This window comes from Ambystoma mexicanum, chromosome 14, assembly GCF_040938575.1.
Source record: "Ambystoma mexicanum isolate Mex_15411 chromosome 14, UKY_AmexF1_1, whole genome shotgun sequence".
NCBI lineage: Eukaryota > Metazoa > Chordata > Amphibia > Caudata > Ambystomatidae > Ambystoma > Ambystoma mexicanum.
In genome coordinates this window covers 109,140,126-109,164,161 of record NC_090940.1, presented here as the reverse complement: position 1 = coordinate 109,164,161, position 24,036 = coordinate 109,140,126, and the positions used below count along the sequence as shown (strand labels likewise).

Genomic DNA, 24,036 nt, shown 5'->3' with positions numbered 1-24,036 from the left:
TCTTAATGATGTAGATGGAACATAGGCAGTCTGAATTAAGGATATATGTAGGGTCTTTATTTGTGCTGTCAGAGCGATATTGGTCTGATGGCTATTGCCTGTATGTGGTTCTTTGCTTAGGTAGGTGGGGGAAGGCTACACTAGCAGTCACTCACTCATAGTACTGAAGTTGTAGTATGGTGTTAGTCATGAGGCTGTATTTGACCGGCTTTGTCAGCTGGTGAAGATCTCTGGTTCAATGAAGTTATAAGCAGTGCTAACACTACACGTATGCAATTCACATTTGTGTAAGTTTCACAGGTAAGTTGGTTCACTTTTGCAGTCCTTAGACTTTTAGCAGTATGTGTTCCTATTTTTTTTTTAAATGGCTTGCTTGACTAGCCTCATCGTCCTACTGTTTGTGTTTTAAATGTGATGAGTGACACTTTGTTTTAATGCCTTTTCTTGTTTCAGCAGGTAAAGAGAGTTGTTCTAAAAAAATGCACACTATGCTTTACATTTAACTACATTGATGCATGTCAAATTTTCTATTAACTTGGCTGAATTATCTGTGTTTCTGTGAGGAAACAGTCTTCATGTTTAACATTTCTTGGGCTCAAAGAAATTTAACGATTAACTGTAACTAAAAATAAGATACCTTCTCTTTAAATCTCCGTAACTTTCAAACACTGATATTTACTTTCTATTTAATAAAATTGAAATTAGTCTGCTTGGCAGCAGTTTTCCAACCCAATAAAAAAATAATTCAATGAATGGATTTCTTCCCATCCAAATGAACACAAAAGCAATTGCACTTCCTATTTCAAAAGTATAGCCTAGTATTAAACCATCACGTCTGTGGTAATGTTAGGCCGAAATATAATTTAAACAGGTGTTACCTTAGTCTACATATCAAGACTGATGTTAGGCATAGTACTGTACGTAGTCTGATAAATTAATGGAAATATCACGTTTTATTAGACGGCTATTGAGCAGCTCCCTCCTTGAGTGGCATTGTTTAGATGTTAAAGGGATGGGTACAGATGGGGGGGGCTAAGGGGTGTTGATTGGATGTGGGCTGTAGAACTAAGCGCGAACATTACTCAGATTTTGAGGCAGCTTTTACAGTGGTAAGAACGGAGCAAAAAACCTTTCTTGACTTTTCCTAGAACTTGAACCTCCATGTCTTTGTTTCCTTGGTTTAGGCAGACCACATGCTGTGTTTAACCTGCATGTAAAAGTCTTGCATTGGGTATCTAAATCCGGTGTTTATCGCCATATTTTCAGGCATTGACATAAGATAGAATTGCTAAGTCTTATTTGATCAGTTATGAAATGTGGCATAGTGTCAATTGCGCTAAGTGGATAAGACAGAGTTTGCATTCCAATAAGGCATGAGCTCTTTTTTGTTTATTTAACAGCAGGAAGAAAATATTATTTCTGTATTCATGATTTAAATGTTTCCCCTGAAAGGAACTACCACTCACAGAATCACAAACCTCATACAACTTTTCTCCACACCAATCCTCACAGTCCATGTCATATGAATTTGCTGCCTTTTAGTTAATCCCCTTTCATTTTGCAACCTTGCTCCCTCTTCGCAGGCAACTCCAAAACACTGCATATCCAACACGTATGGGTTCAAAAGTGGGAACAACTCCAACTGGGTCAAAATGCCACATGACACAGACCAGAAAGTGGAGTATGGCTCCAGTGTATGCGGGTACGCTGAACACATCATTTAGTTTTCCAGCAACATGCTCACTCACAAAGACAATGCGCTTATCGGTGACAGGCCCTTTGATGGGTTCCCCTGCCAACTAGCATTCAAATAGGGTTTTACCCAATTCCTTTGCCTCTCACATTCCAGGTCGATACCTTAATTTGTGACATGATTAGGATACCCTCATACACTCCCCTCCTGTTCCCACATGGCCCATCCCACTCTGGACCGCTATAATCCCTGAGGGCCCTTGCCCCACGGGGAACACCAGTATCCCACCTGCACAGCCAGTGCAGACAGCGCAGGCACAATTAGTACACAGCCCTGTCCGGCGAACATCATCCCTTTTTAACCTTAATGCATCGTAAGCCTTTCAACAGTAACCAAAGCACAACCAAACAACAAGCAGCACCATTAACAACATAACGGTAACCAGTATCCCAACAACCGCTGGTCATTCAGGCTGTCCTGTACCTCCAAGGTCATGGGTGACCATTGTGTTACCATGTAGGGGCGCCGGCAACAGGCCATTGCCCAATGTGAAGTGTAAGCAGGCAGATAAGTCCAGCGGTGGCCAGTTGGGTCTCATGCCCACTGTTCTTTGAAGGACATTGTCTACAGTGGTTCTTGCCAAACTCGGAAAAAACCAAGAGGGGAGCCCGGGGATTTCTGGCCTTCCGTGACTGATATACTTGAACCCCAATTGTCGGGAGTCGCACCTTTATGGGCACGAATGTATTACTTGCTCTTTGAACGGCTGGGGGTATAGTCCAGGTATATAGCGATCTTGGAGCTGCCCCTTAGTATCTCGGCCCCCTCCCTGGAGTATTTCAGTATCGGCTCCCTATCGTGGAAGTTGAGGATCTTGGCAAACACAGGGAGGGGGTGTGACCCAGGCAGAGGTTTCTTCTGTAAGGACCGGTGTGCCCTTTCAACTGCAAATACCTGTGACAGTTTGCCAGGGCCAATCACCTGTAATAGTAAGTTCTCGGTGTAAGAGATCGGATGATGACCCTTGGCACCCTCAGGCAAGCCTACCACCCTCACATTGTTTCTACGCGACATGCCTTCAGCGTCTTCCGCCCTCCGCTCCAGTGAGGCGTTATGCTTTTCCAGTATCTTGACTCTTACTTCCAAATCTTTAGTGGTAGTCACAGTCTCCTTTTAGTAGGCCTTCTGCAGTGGTGACCCGTTCAGCTAAGTGTCTGACCTCCTGCCATAGTTGCACGTCTACTTTGACCTCATCAGTTTTGAGAGAGGATCGCAGGGCTGCAATTGCTGCCAGTACTTGGTTTTGCTGGGGGGCTTGTGTTGGATTGTGCTCTGTCGTTGCTCCGCACATCCTGCCTGTGAGGTACTGCCTTGCCTGCCCTTTCCAGCAAACGAGTACATAATTGTGGGCTTCCCCTTATTTTTAGTGGGTGACATGGCGTAGGATAGGGTGGGCAGCACAGTCCCACTCCAGCAGATAGGCTCCGTCCCAGCTATTTGTTAAGGGCAATACCCCTTAGCTCACCCGCTGTTCCCCAAGTCAGCAGAATGCAAACCTACTTGCAAACTGCGGCAATAATAGTGTAGGATGGGGCTTCTGCCTGCCGGTGCCGACACCCGGTGAGCAATTGCACGTAGCTTGCCGTTGTTAGTAGATTCCATGCGCTGGTACTGCCCTGGGGAGAGGACCGGATGCAGTCAGACTCTCCCATCCAGCCACTTCATGTTCAGGCCCAGCGTTGGAGGAGGAGGGGGAAAGCAGGGTTGCTTCTTTCTTGCGTAGCACTGATCGAGACCTGTGGGGGTGAAAATTATACACTGGGAGGCCTCAGCGCAGTTAATAGACATGAAGGTATATATTTCCTCATGCCCTTTAAAAATGACTTTCTAAAGAATTTACGAGCATATGACTGAGTCTTTGGAATCTGCCAACCCACTATGTTCAAGGCTGATTTTCAGCAGAATCCCATGTCTTCTCTCATGTGATGTAGGCTTGTTGGCATCACCACAAAAGCACAGTGCTCTCTGTGCCTATTTACTGAAATCCTCAGGATCTAGACTCTGTCCCTCGTATTTAGCCTCTACTGCCTGAATCTGAGTACCTGAAGCATTAAGAAGCTTATCCTGGCCAGTGAGACCGTTCCTGTCCACCCTGTTGTATAGGTCGGTCCCATATTTCCCAAAGGAAGTTGTGATCTTGAAATCAAATGTCTGCGTAACCTAATTTTTCTTTGAAAGTTTAAGCCGAGAGTGATTCCAGCTTTATCCTACTCCTGGTAGTTGAATCTAATTTCTTCCTTAAAAAATGTATCTGTCTTCGGACATACACGTAAGGGGGGGTTAGGGGTAGGAGGACAATACGTTTTCAAGCCGAGGGATATTTTTTGATGATAGTACTGACCACACATAGTTATACTAATTCATTGTAATAAAGCAGGATACATAAACATTAGGATGATGGTCTTGCGTTCCTTGGTGGCCTTTCTACTCTGAAAGACACCCTGATGGGAATAACAAACCGCTCTACGAGGACACAGCTACTGGGCCTGGTTAGCTGCAACATGCACTGCTCCATCTGCAAGTCTCTCCCCAGGCTTATCAACATTCAGGCGAGAAACTTACTATGTCCTTTTTCGAGAATCTTCCACTGCTTTCAGTCAGTTTCAAAGGTATCAAAACCTGGCCTATTGAGAAAATTTACATTATTGGCATAGTCTGTATCCATCTTGCAGTTCGTAGCATGTTTAACATTTCTTTCAGCTGCTTAGCACAGACTGCTATATCATAACATCAAACCACTCATCCTTACGTAGGCAGCGTAGTGGAGCAAATAAATCTACCTTTAACGGGCCAAATCGTACACACTCCTTTGTCTGTTAACTCCTATTTCTGGTGTGCCGCACACAAAAATTAGGGTAAACTAGGGCTTAGGGCAGAAACATTCTACTACCCATAGCATCGTGAATTGAGGGACCCACTCCTTTCCAGTACCAATGCCGGCATTATTCATACCTGGATCAATATCATCCCATATTCCTCATACTCCTCATCCACCTCATCTTCCACAGGAAATAGAGTTGTGGAAGGGGGGAGAGGGGGGTATTCGACCCATTCTCCCCCAAGGATTATCCTGACCCTTCTTCATCCTGAGCAAAAATGGGGTCTTCTTTATGTCCAGAGCCTCTTTGGGGTGCTTGAAGCACCTCTTTTAATGGCTTGGTCACTGTTGCACTGCATGTTCCATCATGCGCATGGTGCTTACTCTGAGGGGTGTTGTTTTCAGCAGAAGGCTCCTTCCTGACACCAATGGAGGGATACCCTAAATTCTGGGACACCCCCTGGATTAGGCAACTGAGCTATGCAAACAAGACTCTATTCACTGCTTTCATTTAAGACCGATTTCTTTTTTTTTAAGACCTTGCCTGCCAAACTCTCCACAGAGGCATCACTAAAACTGAGAAATTCTCCTCTCCAGTCTTCATTGCCTTACTCCTCAGATTCCTGGCCTCCTCGGCCAGGTCCTTCATGTGTGCCTTCACGCTTGGGCCCTCTTTCACTGATCTTTAGTAAGTAAGTATAAACAGTCTATTGCTCATATTAATTCACTTAAATGTACTCCTCTCTCCAAGGATGAGACTGCTGAATGTGCTGGCAAGTCATGGAAAGAGATGCTGTGTGCGTCACATCGAGAGGGTGTTTCCTTGGTGTGCGGCATCCCTTCTCCTGGTGAGCGAGTAATCCAATCACTATGAGCGCACACTCCCATCCTTCACTACCGTGCTAAATATGGTGCCCAGTAACATCAAACATTCTAATTTTACACTAACATGGGTTAATAACTCAAGTAAGCAGCTCAGTCGTCCCTGGAGCATAAAGAAAAGAGCGAAACTGAACTAAGAACAGAAAATGTGGAATGTGGGGATTGGGCTGTTTAGTGGGATGGTATTCTGCGAGTGGTAGTTCCTAGCAGGGAGACCATTTATTTCAGGTTTAACGTGTTTTCTTACTGCTGTTACATAAACATAAAATCGATGATCCATGCATTATAGTTCTGACATGCCATGGAATTGCAGCTCTCAAGGAACAGAGGTGAAAATTCATGTATAAAACAATGTTTTAGAATCAAATGGTTAAATTAGCAGCAACTAAGGGGGCACTCTATGGGTTATTCAAGCATACATCCTAAATTGGTTACATTGCACTGCAAGGAACTAAGTTTGTATGCAAACCGCTGTGACAACCCTTAACTTAGTAATAGTTTCTTCCTAGTTTTAAGTTTTTGCTCTCCACTGCATTATTTCATGAAATAATTAACCAAACCAGGGATCTCCAAGCTGCGGCTCTCCATATGTTTTGGACTATGGACATGATCCTTCACCATTAAAACTGCTGGCTAGGGCTGATGGGAGCTGTAGTACAAAACCTCTGTAGAGCCAAAGGTTGCATACACCGCCATATTCCATTCATGCAAAGGGGATAATGGTATTCTAGATGAACAATTTTACTAAAAAAATCTCTTAAGATCGAAATAGTCAAAAACTATGGAGAATATGTGTAGAATTTTTATTTCAGTTGTACTTCATTAGTAAAAATATTCACAAGATTGTAACCTACTGAAATTAATAATGGAAAAGGTGTGATGTGAAGTTAACACGTGTTTAATGTGAGCACTTGTTTAAAGCAAAAGTGTGCCAAATTAGAAAATAAATTCGATATGAAGAGGTTTCTTTCAAATAAATTAACAATTTAAACATGCACAGTTATGGAAGAGAAGTCCATATGGTGGACAGCTCCATATGTTTATTTTGACCTTTATTTGGTTTTTTATCTCCTCTTCATATAAATGGGACCTTTTCTCACACAGCACCCATTTACCACATCACTGTTTTTGTGATCAGAGCTGTGAGCATCATCTGCTTTAGAAAATCGTTAGTTTTGTGTGAGGAGAAACCTATTCAATGTTTTAAAAAATTATCTCTTTACATCACTGGAAATGAATCATTGCTGATATTTCAATTGCTGCCAAGTATGACTTGTAAACCGTGCAAACTAAAATCACCAAGCCAAAAAGAAAGTCATCCTAATCTTTGCATGGGGGTAAATGGTTCTATCGCTCATCCTTCTTCAGAACTTAAACTTCCTCTCTTATGCCATATAATGCACCTCACAGCATTATTCCAGGATTTCCACATTTACCAGTCATTCGCAGTATATTCCTAATACTCCCGTCTCAACTTCCCAACTTCTCTGTGCATGACTATTGAAACTCGGGGCCACTTAGAAACCTTCAGTAATAGTACCTGACTTGTCCCCCCTGTTCCTCCAGGAAAGGAAGTTCTTCAAAGGCTTCTTTGGAAAAGTAAGTTCATATCACTTTTGTGCTTACATTATGAGGAGTCACACCCCTGGTATAGCCTCACAATTCGCCATAGCATTGAGAAGTTGGTGCTTGCAGACTCTACCACTTGATCTGACTTCCATCGTTGCCAGAAATACTAAGGTTTAATGTGTTAAAAAATGGAATTGGAAACGCACTTGACAAGGTTTGTTTGTTGGTTGCATGTTTGTGAGTGAAAACATAATTAAAGCGATGTATTGATTATCTACACTGTCTATCGTGTAATCTTATTGTAATGGTTCTGTCTCACTAACCTGCAATTAGTAGTATGCAAAATGTGTTTTTAACTTTATCACTGTAATTAATTGAGGATTCCCTTCTACTTCACTTAAGATTTGAAGAAGCTTTCATGGGTGTTCACAGGATATTTGATTATCTATTCTGCACATGCTGTGACTAGATCTCTTCCATAGCTGCTAGGTACCCTTTTTCGAACTTTCCTGCATCCGGCTCTTTTAAGCCAAGTCATAGCTGGCCGGCAGTTCTTCAAAACAGAGCACCAAACCTGCCTGTGGGTTGATTAGCCAAAGATCTGGTAGTTTCTTACCATAAAACAGGGCTTTTCAAACCACACCTCCTAAACTGCATTGTGAATTCCATGCAGGAATGTGAAGATCAAATGTTAGGATTTCTAGATGGTCATTTGCCATGTTTGCTTCTGTTCTCCTGACTTCTTGCAATGACCCTTGCTAAACTGCCTGAGAAGAGTTAAAAAAGTATTTAAAAAACATTTAATGCGAGAAAAGAGTTGTCCTGTATATGTGGATTCTCATAAGAATCCCAATTTTTAACCTAAAAGTGTTTTTTAACCATCATATAACCTCAAAGGGTAGTGGTCATTTTGGGAGTTTAGGGACATTGAAGGGTAAAAATGGCTGCATTTGTTTCCTGGAATCTCGACTGATGCAGATTTAGGAAATCTTTAGAAGCGGATCTATTGCTAACTATCTTTATATAAACAACTGATCCAAGTATTAAAAATGCATCCGTTCATGATCTCCTGCGCCACCTACTTGGGGACAGTGTATGGATGCAAGGACCATTTTGGACGTATTCTATTAGTTCATATTTTTTATTTTTCTACTTTTGCAATGTGATTGGTATGTAAAGAAAGTTAAAACACCATGCCTACAGTTGGTAGAAGAGATGGGTCAAATGTTCAGTGTTAGAGCTGGATTGATTGAATATCTTCAGGCAAGTGATAGTCGGATAAGAATTTAAGGAAGCGAGGCAAAGTCTTGCTAGTGTCCCATCCAGCCCAGTAGACTGCCACTCCTATATTCTGAAGTTTATCCATAGTCCTACGTCCCGTCCCCTTTCCTCCATACTTATGGGACATTCCGTTCTTCAGGACGAGACCAGAGAACTTTTTAATAGCATCACAAAATGTACTTTGTTGTCCTTCTTTTATTTTTACACAGGGCCACTGCACGTGACCGCAGCGACTCCTTCCTAAACTCCGCTCCACGCATCGCCCTTCAGACCTTTTCACCGCACGGTGGGGGTCGGATGCACTAGCATCTCCGGGAATATTTTTCTTCTTGCTCCCTTGTCCTTTATTTTCCTGCTCCGGTTCCATGGTCATCTTTCTTCCGTCCATCCCGGAGTGCCTGGGATTCCTGTCCTATTCATCGTGCAAATGTTGTTTCACGAGGGCAGATCCCCACTGTGTTTTTCTTGAGTGCTTATGCCCGGAACACCGGTGGGACTTGTACTTCTACTGTGACCTCCTCTCCATCCAGGCACTCCAGCGTCAGCTTGTCAGGTGGGAGGAGGTGTTCCAACAGATTCCTCCACCACATTTCAGCAGTTTGTTGAAGAAAAAGGGAAGCAACCAGTAAGTTTGTTCCTTTTTAGGGCACCCCAGCCAGGGGACTCCTTCCCGGGGTCTTCGGTGTCTGGGAAGGGCTCAAGTAGCTCTGTGACCAGGGATCTCCCTCCAGTGTCCCGAAAGGGATCTAATCGGCACTCGGGAGTTTCCTCTGAGGTCCCCTGCAAAGGGGCTGCCTGAACTGGATCTTCATCCGAGGTTCCCCCTTTGTGGGCTAAAAAAGTTAGGCCCAGTACTTCTGAGGCCGTTTTCAACAGGGTCAATCCTGAGGTTTCCACATCTGGAACTAAGTGTACTGAGTCTCAGCTCGTGGTTCCTATTGAAGGTGACTAAACGTACCGAGGTTAACCCAGAGGTTTCTCATCTTGGGGCTATATCTAAGACAGCAAGATTGAGGAGCATCCTTCGAGGCTTCTGGCTTCAGGGGGTGACTCTAAGCCTTCCCACACTCAGGCCTGTGGTCGAACCGATCCTGCTGAGGGGGCATAGAAGCCAGTTAAACACCTTAAGTCTTGGAGTACCGGGTCCGCTGAGCTTCCCTCATTGGGGGACTAATTTATCAGTAGTCTCTGTGGTTGCAGAAACACTCTACATCTGCTAGCACCCACTCTGCTGAGGTTCCTTGTCACAATGCTAAAATGGAACCTAAGTGCCCTGATTCCCCTGTGGTGACCACAGCCTCACTGGCACCTGTGGCACAGTTCACCTCGGGCGTTAACAAAATGTCGTCCAACCCAGTCGTCCACGGCAGCCATTTTGTCTACCTCTCTCACACCAATATTCACAACAGCTGGTACTGAAGGGCCTGTCTTTGGGGCTGAGCTGCCTTTTCCACGATTTGTGGATAACAAGAACCTGTACTGCCCTCCATTGGATTGGCATGCTCGGACTCCGCTGCTGCACACAGTCTCGCTCCCTCTGTCCGCTTCTTTGATTTACTTAGATCCAGTTGGTGTAGGGCCATCCTGGCAACCATCCTCTTTGCGATACTGGAGTTATGCCCCTTCTGGGTGGCCTCTGCCCACTCCAGTGCCTAGACCTTGTTCTGAGGATGTGTTTTTTGGCAAGTTTCAAATGCTGATGCATTTTGATACCATGAAGCCGTACTTTAAGGATTTATTTAAGGAAATCTATCCTAAGCCACCTGAACTAGCCCCTGTTCCGGCAATCCCTCTGCAGGTCCTGGTAGTGCCACCTCCTCCACCAGTTCCTGTGGGGCCTCCTCCTCCACCGCCTCCTCTTTCTCCTGTGGAAACGACTCCCATTGCGCAGTCACCCATGCCCTCGGGGGGGGGGTGGGGGGGGGTCTTGGGCGCCACGTGCGGCGGTTCAGGTTTCTGCTCACACCTCACTGGATAAAGGATGAAGCGGACCAGGACAGCGACGACCCACCCATTCTACCAGAGGCTTTCATGACCAGTTTGTGGATATGATGGCATACCTAGACATCCCAAGCCTCAGGCTCCACAAGAAGGGGTACTTTCTGGAGCCTTTACAATGGCCTGTTCCTTCAAAAGGATGTCCTGGCCGAAGCCTGCAAGGTTTGGAAAAAAACTCATTCTGGGCAGCACCTGAACAAGAAAATAGACGCTTGCTACTAGCTACACGCGTCTGGGGACATATCCTTGTCTGCATGTCCACTCCCCTCATCCAATTCGGCTCTTCAGCTGCATCAGGCTAATACCAAGCTTATCCTGGCGACTGCTAATGTCAGGCTGTGGAAGGAGCTTGACGAGTTTCAGGAATGTATTCCTCCTGATAGGCACGAAGACTTTAAGGGTGGCTTATCCAATGCCAGAATTCTGGCATATGATCTACTTGAGGCTGCAGCCCATCATATAGACACTTCCCGCTCAAGGCCTTATGGTCGGAGTAGACATCTCCGGCCAAGCGTGGCTGTATGCTACAAAGTTTTCGAAGGAAGTTCATGACAAGGTGCTTGATCTCCCCTTCGAGGGTAAAGAACTGTTCCGCTCCTCCACGGGTGAGGAACTCACAAAGACCAAGGCAAGCACTCAAACTGCCAAGTCATTGTCAGTCCTTGCGAAACCCCAAGCAACGGCACCTTCTACTCAGAGGTTGCGGTCTCAAACGAGGTTCTTCTCTGGTTTCAGAGGCATTCAGGACCAGTGTGCGTGCCGCGCAGAGGCTCCTGCTGGTGGCACTCCCCGTAAACAGCAAAGGCAAGGTGGGTGGTTTTTCTCTCGGTCAACAGCCTCCTCTTCAGCAACAAGTATTCTCCCTGCCTTGATATATTTTCCATTGGTTGCACAAGACTCTGGTGGGAGGATGAATTACGTCTCATCTGGAGGCGTGGCAGATCACAGAAGACTGATGGGTTTTGTCTGTCGCCCGGGCACGCTTCTGGTTGCCGCTTCCCCCTACCCCACACTCCTCTCCTGCAGACTGGATCGCTCTCCCTCAGAGCCGAGGTACAGAAACCTCTAGACCTCCGAGCAGTGGAACTTGTTCACTTGCGGCAGCAAGGGGAGGGCTATTACACCAGTCTGTTTACAGTGCCCAAACCCAACCAGGCTGGCCTGGGCACTATCCTCGACTCTCCAAGTTCAATCTGTTTCTACCCCAAGAGAAATTCAAGATGATTACACCCTGCCAGATAAAGTCTTCTCTCCGGAAGGGCGATTGGCTCAGTGTGGTAGACCTTCAAGATGCCTACATCCATATTCTGATATGCAGCCCACATCGAAAGTTTCTGCGGTTCTCAGTGGGAACGAAACACTTCCAGTGTCATGCGCTTCCGTTTGGTCTCAGCTCGGCACTGCGTGTCTTTACGAAGATGACGGTCATTGCAGCATTCCTCAGACTGCAGGGAGTTCTTGTATAACTATACCTGGACGATTGGCTCCTGCGCAGTCCTTGCCCACAGGCCTCAAATGCCAATCTTCAGTCACTCTTTCAGCTCCTGATCCATCTTGGGCTGTCGGTGAACTGGCAGAAATCGTCTGACGGTTGCTCAAGACCTGATCTTTCTGGGTTTCCGTTGGGATACCGGTAGTACCAGAGTGTTCCTGACTGAGGACAGGATTACTGACCTTTCAGCCACGTGCCAACTCTTCCTACAGTCCTCCCACATGTCGGCCTGGTTGTTCCAGAGACTCCTGGGCCTCATGGCCGCTTGCGTGTTAGCTCTACCGCTTACAGGCCTGAAAATGAGGCACACTCAGCTCGCTCTTCAGAGCTGCTGGTCCCAGGCTACGGATCCAGATTCCAAGATGATTCCAATTGCATCCTGTATGACGGCGGATCTTCAGTGGTGGTCATCCGCCAGCAACCTTTCAGTGAGGACCTCCTTCCAGGAGCCCTGCCCACAAGCAATGGTTACTACAGATTCCTTCCTTCTGGGGTGGGGAGCGACACCGCATCACCTTGAGGTGTACAATTTGTAGACGCCCCAGGACAGACGGTTCCACATCAATTACCTGGAGCTCCTGGCAGTTTTTCTTGCAATCAAGGCTTTTCGACCCTCTATCACCAACAGTGTGGTCGAATTTGCACTGATAATTTCATAGCGATGTTCTACATCAACAAACATGGGGGCGCCAAGTCTCCCCCTCTGGTTGACCTTGCTATCCAAATTTGAATTTGGACTATCCAACACAATGTCTGGCTTCAAGCTGTGCACATTACAGGTCACATTAATGTGGCTGCAGACTCCCTCAGCCACCAATCTGAGGCGAGTTAAGAGTGGGAGATGAACACCGATGTTCTCACCAAGATCTTCCAGCAATGGAGTTCTCCAGCGGTGGACCTCTTTGTGACATCCTCGAACTGGAAACGTCCTCTTTATGCTTCCAGGGACGGGATAAAGTGTCTTTGGGGGACGTGCTCGAGATCCCGTGGGAAAACATGAAAGCTTATGCTTTTCCTCCTTTGCCGCTGATTCATAATTCGCTCTGGAAACTCGGGAGTGCATCGAACTGCACTCTCCTCTTCATAGCTCCTTGTTCGCCAGCCAGGTTCTGGTTTTCGGAATGACGGCACCTGTTGATGTGCTCCCCAATCAGTTTGACGCAGATTCCAGACTTTCTTCACCAGAGCAATCACCAGTTGTGGCACCCCTCCTCAATCATTCAGCTTGGCAGCCTGGTGCCTGAGTTCCGATCATTAGCGTAGTTCATCCTCCCCGAGGACAACATGCGTATAATTCAAGCGGCATGAAAGCCCTCTACAAGAGCTCAATACCGGAGCACGTGGCTCCGTTTTTGTCATTGGTCTCTAGCCAAAGGGCTTGATCCCAGACAGGCTTCTATTGACTGTGTCTTGTCTTTTGTATCTGATCTTGCAGCCTCTGGCATCCATGTCTTATCATGCAGGACATACTTATCCACCATTGCGGTTTATCAGTCTACTGACAGTTGATCTTTTTCACTGGCGAATCCAGTCATCAAGAGACATTTTCTAAGTCTTCATCTTTTCCCGCCGGTTCGGGCCCCTCATCCCAAATCGGATCTTAATGTGGCCCTCGCTGCTCTGTCATAAGCCTTTTGAACCCATGGCCACTACCGAGCTCAAGTACCTTTCTTGGAAGGTGGCCTTTTTGATTGCGGTGACATCTGCAAGACGAATAAGCAAGCTTCAAGCTCCGTCGACCATCCGTTCCTAACTTTCCACAGGGATGAGGTTGTGCTTCGCACTCGCCCTTCTTTCCTTCCCAAAGTGGTTTCTGAATTCCATTTAAACCAGTCAATATCTTAACCAGTCTTCTTCCCGAACCCGGTCTCTGATGCCGAGAGGGTTTTACACAATCTAGACGTCAGACATGCTCTGAAGTTCTACCTCGACAGAACAAGCGAACGTAGAAGTTCTTCACAACTTTTTGTTAATTTGGTGACCCGAAAGGGAGTCCAGACTTGAAAGTGCCCATCTATCGTTGGATAGCTTCATGTATTTCCGAGGACTACAAAATTCAAGGTATTCAGCCCCCAAAGAGCATTCATGCACATCTAGTTTGTGGCAAAGCGGCTACGTGGGCTTCCCCATCGGCTTTTTGCAGACATTACTGTCTTGACCTGAGCTCCTAGGTTGATGCCCAATAAGGGGATGTTCCAAAAAAGGATTTTCCATCCACCCGTAGTTCCTATGGATAGTGCTTCGGAATCTCCCACAATTATGGAGGAAAGGGGATGGTACGTAGGAGTATGACAAAGTTACTCGCTGAAATGACTACCTTACTCCTAGTCCATAGTCCCCTTTCCTCCATACGCCCACCTGCCGTCCCGTCTGATAAGTATCCACTATTGTTGCTAAATGGTCCTGGACCTGGCGATAGAAAATGACTGAAGGGCAATGCGCCAGGTGGTGCTCTGGAAGGCGGGGCTGCGGTCACGTATGGTATAAAAATAGGAAAAAAATTCCCACAAGTATGGAAGAAAGGGGACTATGGACTAGGAGTAAGGTAGTCACTACGGTGAGTAACTTTGTCATTCTCAGCCTTAAAGTTTACGCCTTCCAAGATATTAATGATGTCAAGCTTTTTATGTTTGATGGGGGTCATGAATCATCCACACACCATCAACCCTTTAAAAGAAGTGTAGCGAATGTACCTCCATGTTGTCCTAAGGCACACACGTGTGTTTTTTATATCCATTGTTGCATGGTTTCCATTCAAAGTAACTGACATTGGGGTCTTCCTCGCTTACCAAGTGGCCATTCCTTTTAGTGAATGCCACGTTATGGCACTCTTTTATTCACAACTCTTGAAGTCAGCATCATATGACTTGCTCAAAGAAATAAAGGCATATTTTCACTTGTAGTTTGAAAAATAAATATAACTGAAAACTTGGCAGTAAAGGCAACAAGTGAAGGCTCTGTGCGCTATGCAGTTTGTTTCTTAACTCCTCCACTGGCCCTTCTGTTATGGCACTAAAACACTTTGCAACTTCCGGATGATCAAATATTTAAATTTTACAGTGGCCTGTAAAGTGAAGAATGAATGTGTATGTTTTCTGACTGTACTATTCTGCTCTGGGTTAAAGCACCAGTCAAGTAGAACCCTCATAACCAAGGATAGGGTCAGATAGGCTTGGATTGGTTCCTGCATCAATCGTAAACCTGTACCAATCTGCAAGTTGTAGAGTAGCACTGCTAATTCAGTTGTTCGGTTTTCAATGAGCATTACAAAAAATAGATAAGGCACACATTGTACTCCAAAAACTGCTCGCTGTTTTACTAAGATCAATGGGTCTTTTTGGACACATGCTATACTCCTATCATCTGTTTGTTTTTGGTCCCTGTCGTGTTCTGTATTCAAAATATGAATTTAAGACCTGGCTGTTAATTTAGCGGTGAATACCACCTTTACTGAATCATTTATCGAACATTGCTGGAGGGCTGGTATCAACTCAAACCTAAGAAATCCTTAAATTGGTTTCTTCAAGCAATTTCTAGCTCAAGAATTCTTACAGGTTAGTTGAAAGGACATCATGCACGGTTCCCTCTCCTCAGAAATGCCCTCTCTTCCAAGTATATGCTGAGGTAACTCATGCACTTCAAAAACATTTTTGGGAACAACATATCATGTTTGCGTTAAGTGCAGTATGAAGTTCCTGTTAATCTCATGATTCTCTGTCTGAAAGATCCCAAAAGACGGATGCCTTTAAAGTTCACAATTGTTTAAATTTGTGATGGAAAATTTAACAATAAAATTAAATAAAACTTTGTAATCTATTTTACTCATACGTCCCGTCCCCTTTCCTCCATCCTTGTGGGTGTGCTGGAACCTTTGGCAGCGAAAGAATTGAGCTTCCCCATTAAATCTTAATAGTGCGCAGGAGGATGGCCTCGGACATGCCAACAACCCGCGAGGCCCCGCCCTTTGGCGCCTCACCTCAGTCCCTTTTTCCGCACAGACGGTGTTGGACATGGCAGTCTGCGCGGAGACTTCTGCTTGCTCCCTGTTTTTGTCTGTCTTAACCTCCCTTCAGTGCCTCGCCTCCCTCAGCGTATGTTGGCTGCAGCAGGATTCATGAGATGTGCCTCATGTGATCGCTCGTTCCCAGCCCTGGACCCCCATGCACTCTGTCTTGAGTTTCTTTGGCCCGACCACCGCTGGGACATGTGTTCGGCTTGCAGCGCTCTCGGTCACAGGGCATTGAAGAATCGGTTGTTGCGTGGAGGGAGATCTTCCACACTTCTCCTCCGCCCCACCTTAAGGACTTCGTCTCCAGGACCTCTCGTCAAGACAAGGTAAGTCCTCTGTTCAGCTCGGCTTCTCTGCGTGGCGACTTCTTTCCCGGGGCTCCCACGGTCAAGGGTTACTCGGATTCAGTTTCTGGCAGGACCGAGGCCTCTAAGGCTACCGCCTCCCAAGCCGAGGGTCCCTGGGGCTCTTCCAGGCGCTGCGGTACCAGACCTGAGGCCATCCAGGCTACCGGCTCCCAAGCTGAGGGGCTCAGGGGCCCTACGGGCTGTCCTCGGCAGGGCAATAAGGTTTGTCCTCTTCTTTGACGCCAAGGGGTAAGGGGATCATCGGGTGCCACATCCAAGAGTCAGTCCTCTGGACGATCTAGCACGGCTACTGGCACAGATGCCGAGGGCATACTACCTACTTGCTACCGGAGCTCGCTCGGAGGTCGTGAGTCGGGGCGTTACGACTACCGGCCAACCAGCCGAGGACGCAGCACCTACCAGAGTGATCTCTGAGGTCAACGCTTCTGCTTCGGGTGCAAGACCCAAGTGGTATCCTCCCATGTCTGAGGCCTCTCGGGTTCTTTGTGCCCTCCCGACCACGGCGTGGCGCAAGGCTTCAAAATGGCAGAGAAGCACGTGGCGGAGCCTGCCAGGCTGTTGGCCATCTTGGATTCAACTCTGGGCCGACCTGAGGTCTCACCCAGTAAATAGGCTTTGCAGGAAGATCCAGTCCCCTTCCCTCTGGAAGCGGCAGCGGATTGTACGGTACAGGCACTTGGTCTGCTCAGGGGTAAATCTACCCATCGCAGCCTTATGGCTACACGCCTCAGGCGATTTGGCCAGGAGCGGAGACCCATCGCCTAGGAGGGCCAGGCCCCAAGGTACCCGGCGGCTAGCTAGAACTGCTTCTTCAAGTGTTTCCTCCTCCTCAAGTGTTCACTTCAGATGACAAGGGTCCTAACGGATATAGTGAAGGAGGTGATCCCGCAGGGGGTGCCGCCCCAAATCCCTCCTCTGGGCCATCTTCGAATTCCTCCAGCGCTGCCGGTTCCAGTGCCAATCCCTCCCCCGGTCCAGGCCGTACCGGTTGTGCAGACCCCTCCACCTCCTCCTGTACCACCAATGACTCCCCCTCAACAGCGTTGGACCTGTCTTCTGCTCCCGGACTTAAGGGTAACCCTGTTGGCACCTATGTCCCAGGGCACATGCTCCCCTCAGCCTATATAAAAGGGGGAGGAGGGGGATGCGGACTCCCAGGACGATGAACCCTCAGTATCCGTTAAGGCCTTTCAAGACCGCCTTCAGGGCCTGGCAGAATTCTTGTGGGTCCCTCTGCCCGAGGAAGTCCCACCAGGAGTCGGGAGTGCTGGCATAGGTTTTGGGCAAGCGCACCACGATCCGGTGTGGCATCCCTCTCCAGAAGGATATCCTGCAGGTGGCGACAAAGGTCTGGGAGAAGCCCATGGCTAACGCCCATATTAACAAGAAGCTGGACTGCAGGTCCAGGTTGATGGACAGGGAGCCATTCCTCCTGGCCTTCTATCTGCAGCCGCATTCTTCAGTGTTGGCTGCGGCCTCATTATATTTTAAATCCTAGTCTTCGTCTTCTTTCTCCACGGGAGCCACCTCCAGCTGTCGTTCCAAGGAGGACAAGGTCCTCGAGTCTTTGGGCAAACAGTTATGCCATTTCAGGACTGCATCTGCTGCAAACTGACACCCTCTTAGCTGCGGCTAACCAGGAGCTGTGGCAGCAGCTCTGGGAATTTTTGTCCACCACCCTGTGGAAAGACGAGCCTTCTTCAAGGCTGGTCTGGCAGATGCACAGGCCTTTCCACAGGACCTCATGGAGTCTTCGGTCTCCCACATCGACACAGCCAGCAGAGGGCTTTGCCTTTGTTTCAAGATGAGAAGGACGGCGTGGATGCATGCCACTAATGTTTCATCTAACATGGAACACAGATCCTGGAACAGCCCTTTGAGGGCGTGGACCTTTTTCATTAGTCTACCGATGACGAGTTGACAAAGAAGAAAACCTCCACTCAAACTGCCAAGTACTTGCCCATCCTGACGAAGCCAGGGCAGAAGTGCTTCCCTCCGTCTCAGGGCATAACCGAATTCAAACCCTGCGCTTTGACTGGCTTCAAGGGATTGCGGTACGCAGAGGCCTGACAGGTTGCCCAGCGACAACAGGAGGAAGCAGCAGAGGACTTTGCGTGGATTTTCCCTCTCCCCCTCCTCTGCCCCCGGCTCCGGTGCCAAGAAACAGTGACGTCAAGGTTGGGGAACACAGCTCTTCAGTGGGGGGCATGGGGGTGGGGAGGGCATTTGGCTTTTTTCCAGAACACCTGGGAGTGTCTTCAACAACCTGTGTATCCTATCTGTAGTCTCCACGGGCTTCAGTCTTCCTCTTACTTTCTCTCTTCCAACCTCTCATCCTCTTCATCAAATCGGGTTCCCCGCTCTTTTACTTGCAGCCTTTTCGGTCTTAGAGATGCAGGCAATAGAACCGGTTTCTCAATCAGGCAGGAGCTCTGGGTTCTACTCCAGGAGTTTTGCGGTACCAAGAACAACAACCAGGCTGGCCTGAGGGTTGTCCTTTACCTGTCATTTCTCAATCTGTCTTTACTGTTAGAAAGATTCAGGATGATTACTCCCACACACATATCGGAGTCTTTGTGTGCAGGGAACTTGATGTGTTCCCTGGACCTCAAGGATTCTTAACTGCATGTCCCCATCTACCAGCCGCATCAGAAGTTTCTGCTTTTCACAATGTCATACCATTTTCAGTACAAGGTGCTTCCTTTGAGCCTGAACTCTGCCCATCGTTTCTTCATGAAGTTGATGAATGCAGTGGCGAGTCTCCTCTGCTTGGAGGGCCATCATCTGTCCCCCATTCTGGACAATTGTCTGGTGTGGGCAGGGCCACCTGAAGGGGTGGTGCACTCCTGCAAGAGATTGGCTGCTATTTTTCATCAGCTGGGGTTCTCCCTCAACCAGAGGAAGTTGCAGGTGTGCCCCTCTCAGGATCTGGTCTTCCTAGGGGTGTGTTGGAACACGGTCGTTCAGCGAGTGTTCACCATGCCCGAGAGGATACTCTCCCATCGCACGGTGGTAGGGCACTTTCTGGCCAACTCGACCACCTTGGCTTGGTGGTTTCAGCACCGCCTCGGCTTGATGGCCTCCTGCGTGCTCACTGTACAGCACACTCGCCTCAAGATGAAGTGCCTCTAGCTCTACCTTGAAGCCAGTTGGGATCAGCAGACCGGAGTCTGTCGGACAGGATTCCAATACCCGTGCTCGTCCTGCCCAATCTTCACTGGTGAATGATGGATGGCAATGTTTCAGTGGGAGCCCCCTTCACCCGTCCAGAGCCTGCCATGGTGCTGACGACTGACTCCTCTTTCGGGTTGGGGGATACTCTGGAGGACTACGTAATTCATGGTGCATGGTCCAGGACGGAAGCCCTCCTGCATATCAATCTGCTCGAGCTCGGGGAAGTGAGCCTGGCCCTCAAGACGTTTCTGCCCCTAGTCTGTCTGGAGGCGGTATCGTTCTGGGAATGGCCCTGACAGAAGGGGTTTGGATTTGTGCGATCCACCTTCCTGGTGACAGCAATGCAAAAGCAGATGAACCGGGCCACCTGGGGTTCAACACCTACGAGTGGGAGTTGCACACTGACTCCTTGTTTCCCCTGTTCCAGCGTTGGGGGGGTTTGCGGACCTGGACTTGTTCGCATCTCCCTGGAATTCCAAGTGCCCTCAGTATGCTTCATGGGCAGGACGGGTCAGGGGTCACTTGGAGACACCTTCCAGATCTGTTGGCACGTTGCTACCCACCCCTCTGCTCCAGCGGTCCCATCGCTTCGGTGGGCTGCAGCCTCATCCCGATTGCCCCCCACTGGCATTCGAGACCCTGGTTTTCAGATCTGATGCAGTTGTTCTTCAAGGGTCCCGTCCACCTTCTGATCTCCAGCCGGGGCTTCCTGATGCAGCAGGGTGGGGGCAGTGGAACATCAGGCCCCAGCCAAGCTGGCGCTGACTACCTGGTTCCTGACCAGCCGAGGCTTCAGCATACTCCATGTACGGATGACAACTGGCACGTCATTCAACAGGCCAGAAGGCCCTCGAATCGGTCCCAGTATAAGAGCAAATGGACTACGTTCTGCCATTGGGCTCACGAAAAGGGTATGTACCACGTCACCTATCCCCTGGATGACGTACTGGCTTTTTCAGCACACCTGGCTCGTTTTGTAGTTCAGGTGGATACTTGCCACACTTAATTGGTCGTCATGCGATTGAGGCGTATAAGAATTCCACTGAGCATGTTTTCAGCAACCAACCCAGTGGTTAAGGTCTACCTCAAAGGGCTGTCTAGGCTTTTTCCTCTGGTGCCTAGGCTGCGCCCGGTCTGGGACTTCAGTGTCATTCTGGCAGCTTTGCAGCACATGGTTTTCGAGTCAATGGCCTTTACAGACATCTGCTTGGTAAGACTAACGTTTTACTGGTAGCTCTTGCCTCAGGGCACAGGGTTAGTGAGCTGCAGGCGGAATCTTCGTGTGAGCCCTTCACCATGTTTCACAACAAGGTCATCTTGCGCACTCGCCCAAACTTCTTGCCCAAGGTGGCCTCTCCGTTTCATCTGAATCAAGATAACTACCTGCCTGTGTTCTTTCCGAACACAGTCGGAGGAAGAGGGTGCCTTACAGTCCTTGGACATCAAGAGGGTCCTCCGGTTTTACCTCTCTTGGACGAAATCATTCAGGAAGTCTTAGACATTGTTTGTGACTTTTGGGGGCTCATCCCCCCGACTCTCTGGTTTCCATTGCCCGTTGGATGGTTCAGGCCATTTCGGAGGCCTATACAGCCATGGGCAAACCAGTCCTTGAGGGGATTCACACACATGCGGTCAGAGCGAAGGCCCCAGGCACAGCGTTTCAGAGACATACTTCTTGGGATGTCATCAGCAAGGCGGCTATTTGGGCTACTCCGTGTGCCTTCTGTAAGCACTATTCCCTGGATACCAGCTCCAGGCGCGATGCTGAGTTTAGTCAGGTGGTTCTCAAGAACCTTTTTGCTTTGTCTTAGATCTGAGTCAGGTTGTCACAGCTCCACCCTATGGTCTTCTTCGGTGGAATCACCCACAGGGATGGAGGAAAGGGCACGGGATGTATGATTAATTAGTTACTCACTGTAGTGACTAGAGTACTCGTAGTCCCTAGTCCCCTTTCCTCCATATGTTCCACCCACCTTCCCCCGCTAGTATTCCAAAGGCTAATAAATGATCAGCGTCGCCAGGTATATATATGCCGATGTGTTCAAATGGGACTGAGGTGAGGCGCTGGAGGGTGGTGACTCAGCGGGGGTTCCCACATCCGAGGTCACTCGCCCAAGCGCTTTACTAAATTTAAAGGGAAATCTCAATTTCTTTTGCTGCCAAAGGTCCTGATACCATCCCCATGTAGCGGGACAAGCACAACGATGGAGGAAAGGGGACTATGGACTCTGAGTACTCTATTCACAACAGTGAGTAACTTTAATTTCTTTAAAAACAAATCCGAGTGATTGGATAAACCAAAGTTACACATTTTAGTTAAAAACATAATTTCAGTCCTGCAGAAAGAAATGATTTGAAGCACATCCTAAAATAGTTCTTTGGCATTTACACGAAGTGCTGCTATAATATATTCATAACCCCGTTGCACATTCTAACATTGTTGTAGATGAGAATAGAAGATCACAACAAGCGTGATTTGTGTGTTTTTAAGGCAAAGTTGCCTCAAATACTTGTGGCCAGTGCCTTTCCCAGATCAGTTGTTGGGAAAAATTAGGGAGTTTGAAATCCTCTTTCTCTTTGCTGGGGCTTAGTACAATGCTATGGTGAAGTGTGAACATGATAGGGGTGGATTACACAGTGGAACTGGATTTTACGTTAAAACGTATCTTTAAATAATTCTTAATGCCACACCTTCAAGTGCTACCAGTGGTGTAACTCCTTATGCATTAGCATACATTTAGTTTTTTTGGATGGACATTTTCATAACTAATTAAGAATTTGATGTGTAATTCTTTATATTTAAGAACATGCTAACCTTTTCCTCCTTCTACCTGTCCTCTTGCAAACGTGTTCCTCTAACCTTGGCTTTTGCTTGGTTTCATCTTGGAATGGTTTGCAGTTTGGTTTTAAGTCTTTGGGCACACTTTGTAAACCTTTATCGTGGAGATGCACCCTCCTAGTGGCCTCATTATGAACCAGACTTCGAACTTCATTTAACAGTGTTTTTCTTGCTTCTGTTAAGACTGGAAAGAAAGCTGTGAAGGCAGTCCTGTGGGTTTCTGCAGATGGATTAAGAGTTGTGGATGAAAAAACAAAGGTTAGATTTTTCTTTTAACATATTAATTGCAACTAAAATCATTCTTTTGCTATTGTGTTCAAAAAGTATGTTACCTATTTCTTGTATGATAAGCAATAAGCACCTATGTTATCAACATTGTGCCCATTGAAGATTTCATTTATATTTCAGACAGAATGTTTGAAGCATTCGCAGAAAATAAAGGTTATATCGGGTCATATTAAATGCTGCCATACTTTCTTAAAAGCACTCTGCTAATTATACAGAATAGAACATGCAAGTCAATTTAACCTCAAGTCTCAGTTACATTGGTACACATTCATTTTAGATGTACAATTAATGTTAAGTGCCAAGTGTAAACTACCACCTTCTCAAAATATTGGCAGAGGATACAGTTGCTGTCAACAAAAAACATGGATGTCCCACTTTGAGATAAATAGTAAATAAAGAATATTGGGTAGTCACTGCTTAAACATCTTAGTAAAGTGAACTTAGTTATTTTATGCTGTGCACAGAATAAAATGAAGTGCATTGACATCAAAAATGGAAAACAAATGAGCACGCTCTCCCTTCCATTTTGCAATGTTTGGTGTTGAGATGGATTTTCAGAATCAACCCTGTGGGCAGATTCAGAGTCGGTCGATGTGTGCTCTGGTGGGTTGCTCACTGGCCTTCTCTGTATCTGGAATCTACTAAGGGTTGGCGGGCTCACTTGCTGTGCGTTTGCGGGCCTCAATCGTTGGGGACTGGGGATTCTCCCACGTTCCCACCAGCTCCCGATTGTTAACCCTGGGCCAGAAGCCATGTCCAATTAAATGAAGCTAGTGGGGGCAGTAAGGAGAGGTTTTGAAAGTTAGACGCTATGGTGGCTGCCAGAGATTGGCATGCCTGGGTCTATATTAATTTTTGGGGGCACTGATCGTATCAATTTGAAGGGTAATTTCTAGAGGGTAGTGATACACCAGTAGAACCTGAGCTGCAACTAAATTACCTACTGCAATTTTGAAGCTTTAAACAATTTTTTGAGTAACCACTCAGAAATCTGGACAGTGTATGGCCGTGCTGTGTACAGCACTGGGAGGGCTATCAGGTCCTTTACTCAGTGACCAACATTTGAACTGCAGAAACAAATGGGTGGCTAGTTGAATTGGGTGATTTTTGTTTTTAGAGCAGTAGGAGAGTTGAGAATGTACGACTTCGTTAATTGCTTGACACATTGAGGGTTCAGCTAGATTTGTAGAAAATTGTACATCTATCCCTTCTGGGGCCAAAAAGGGGTTGTCTTTAGACTGCAAGGTTCTCCCTCAGTCTGGAACCCTAACCCAACTGACATTTATCATTTTATACTTGAATTGTTGTGTTAAACACACACACACACGTGACCACATATATGCCACTGTTAATCGGCCTAATGTCCCTGAATGCACATGCAGTGTGACTGTTTTCATGGTCCCTTTTGGTTTGGTTTGTGGGTGAATGTTTGGAAGGTTGCACGGGGGAATTATACTTGGACACTGTTACACCTATTTACATCTCTGGTTGTAAATATTTCCTTTTACAGACCAAATAGGCAACTTACCAGAATCACCAGTATACCGGTCAGCTAGAATAGCGAG

The 24,036-nt window shown here is 47.1% G+C and overlaps 1 protein-coding gene across 8 annotated transcripts in view; it reads left to right on the top strand.

Annotated features, from left to right (window-relative positions):
• The window catches only part of NUMB (NUMB endocytic adaptor protein), an 824,148-nt gene that overhangs the window by 456,878 nt on the left and 343,234 nt on the right, over positions 1–24,036 (top strand). For 5 of the 8 annotated variants that reach the window (XM_069638646.1, XM_069638651.1, XM_069638649.1 and 2 more), the window contains 2 exons: positions 7,020–7,052; positions 22,367–22,441. In XM_069638646.1, coding sequence (XP_069494747.1) covers positions 7,020–7,052; positions 22,367–22,441 — 108 coding nt within the window. The remainder of the gene's footprint in view (positions 1–7,019; positions 7,053–22,366; positions 22,442–24,036) is intronic. The other 3 variants (XM_069638648.1, XM_069638650.1, XM_069638645.1) reach the window with 1 other exon arrangement.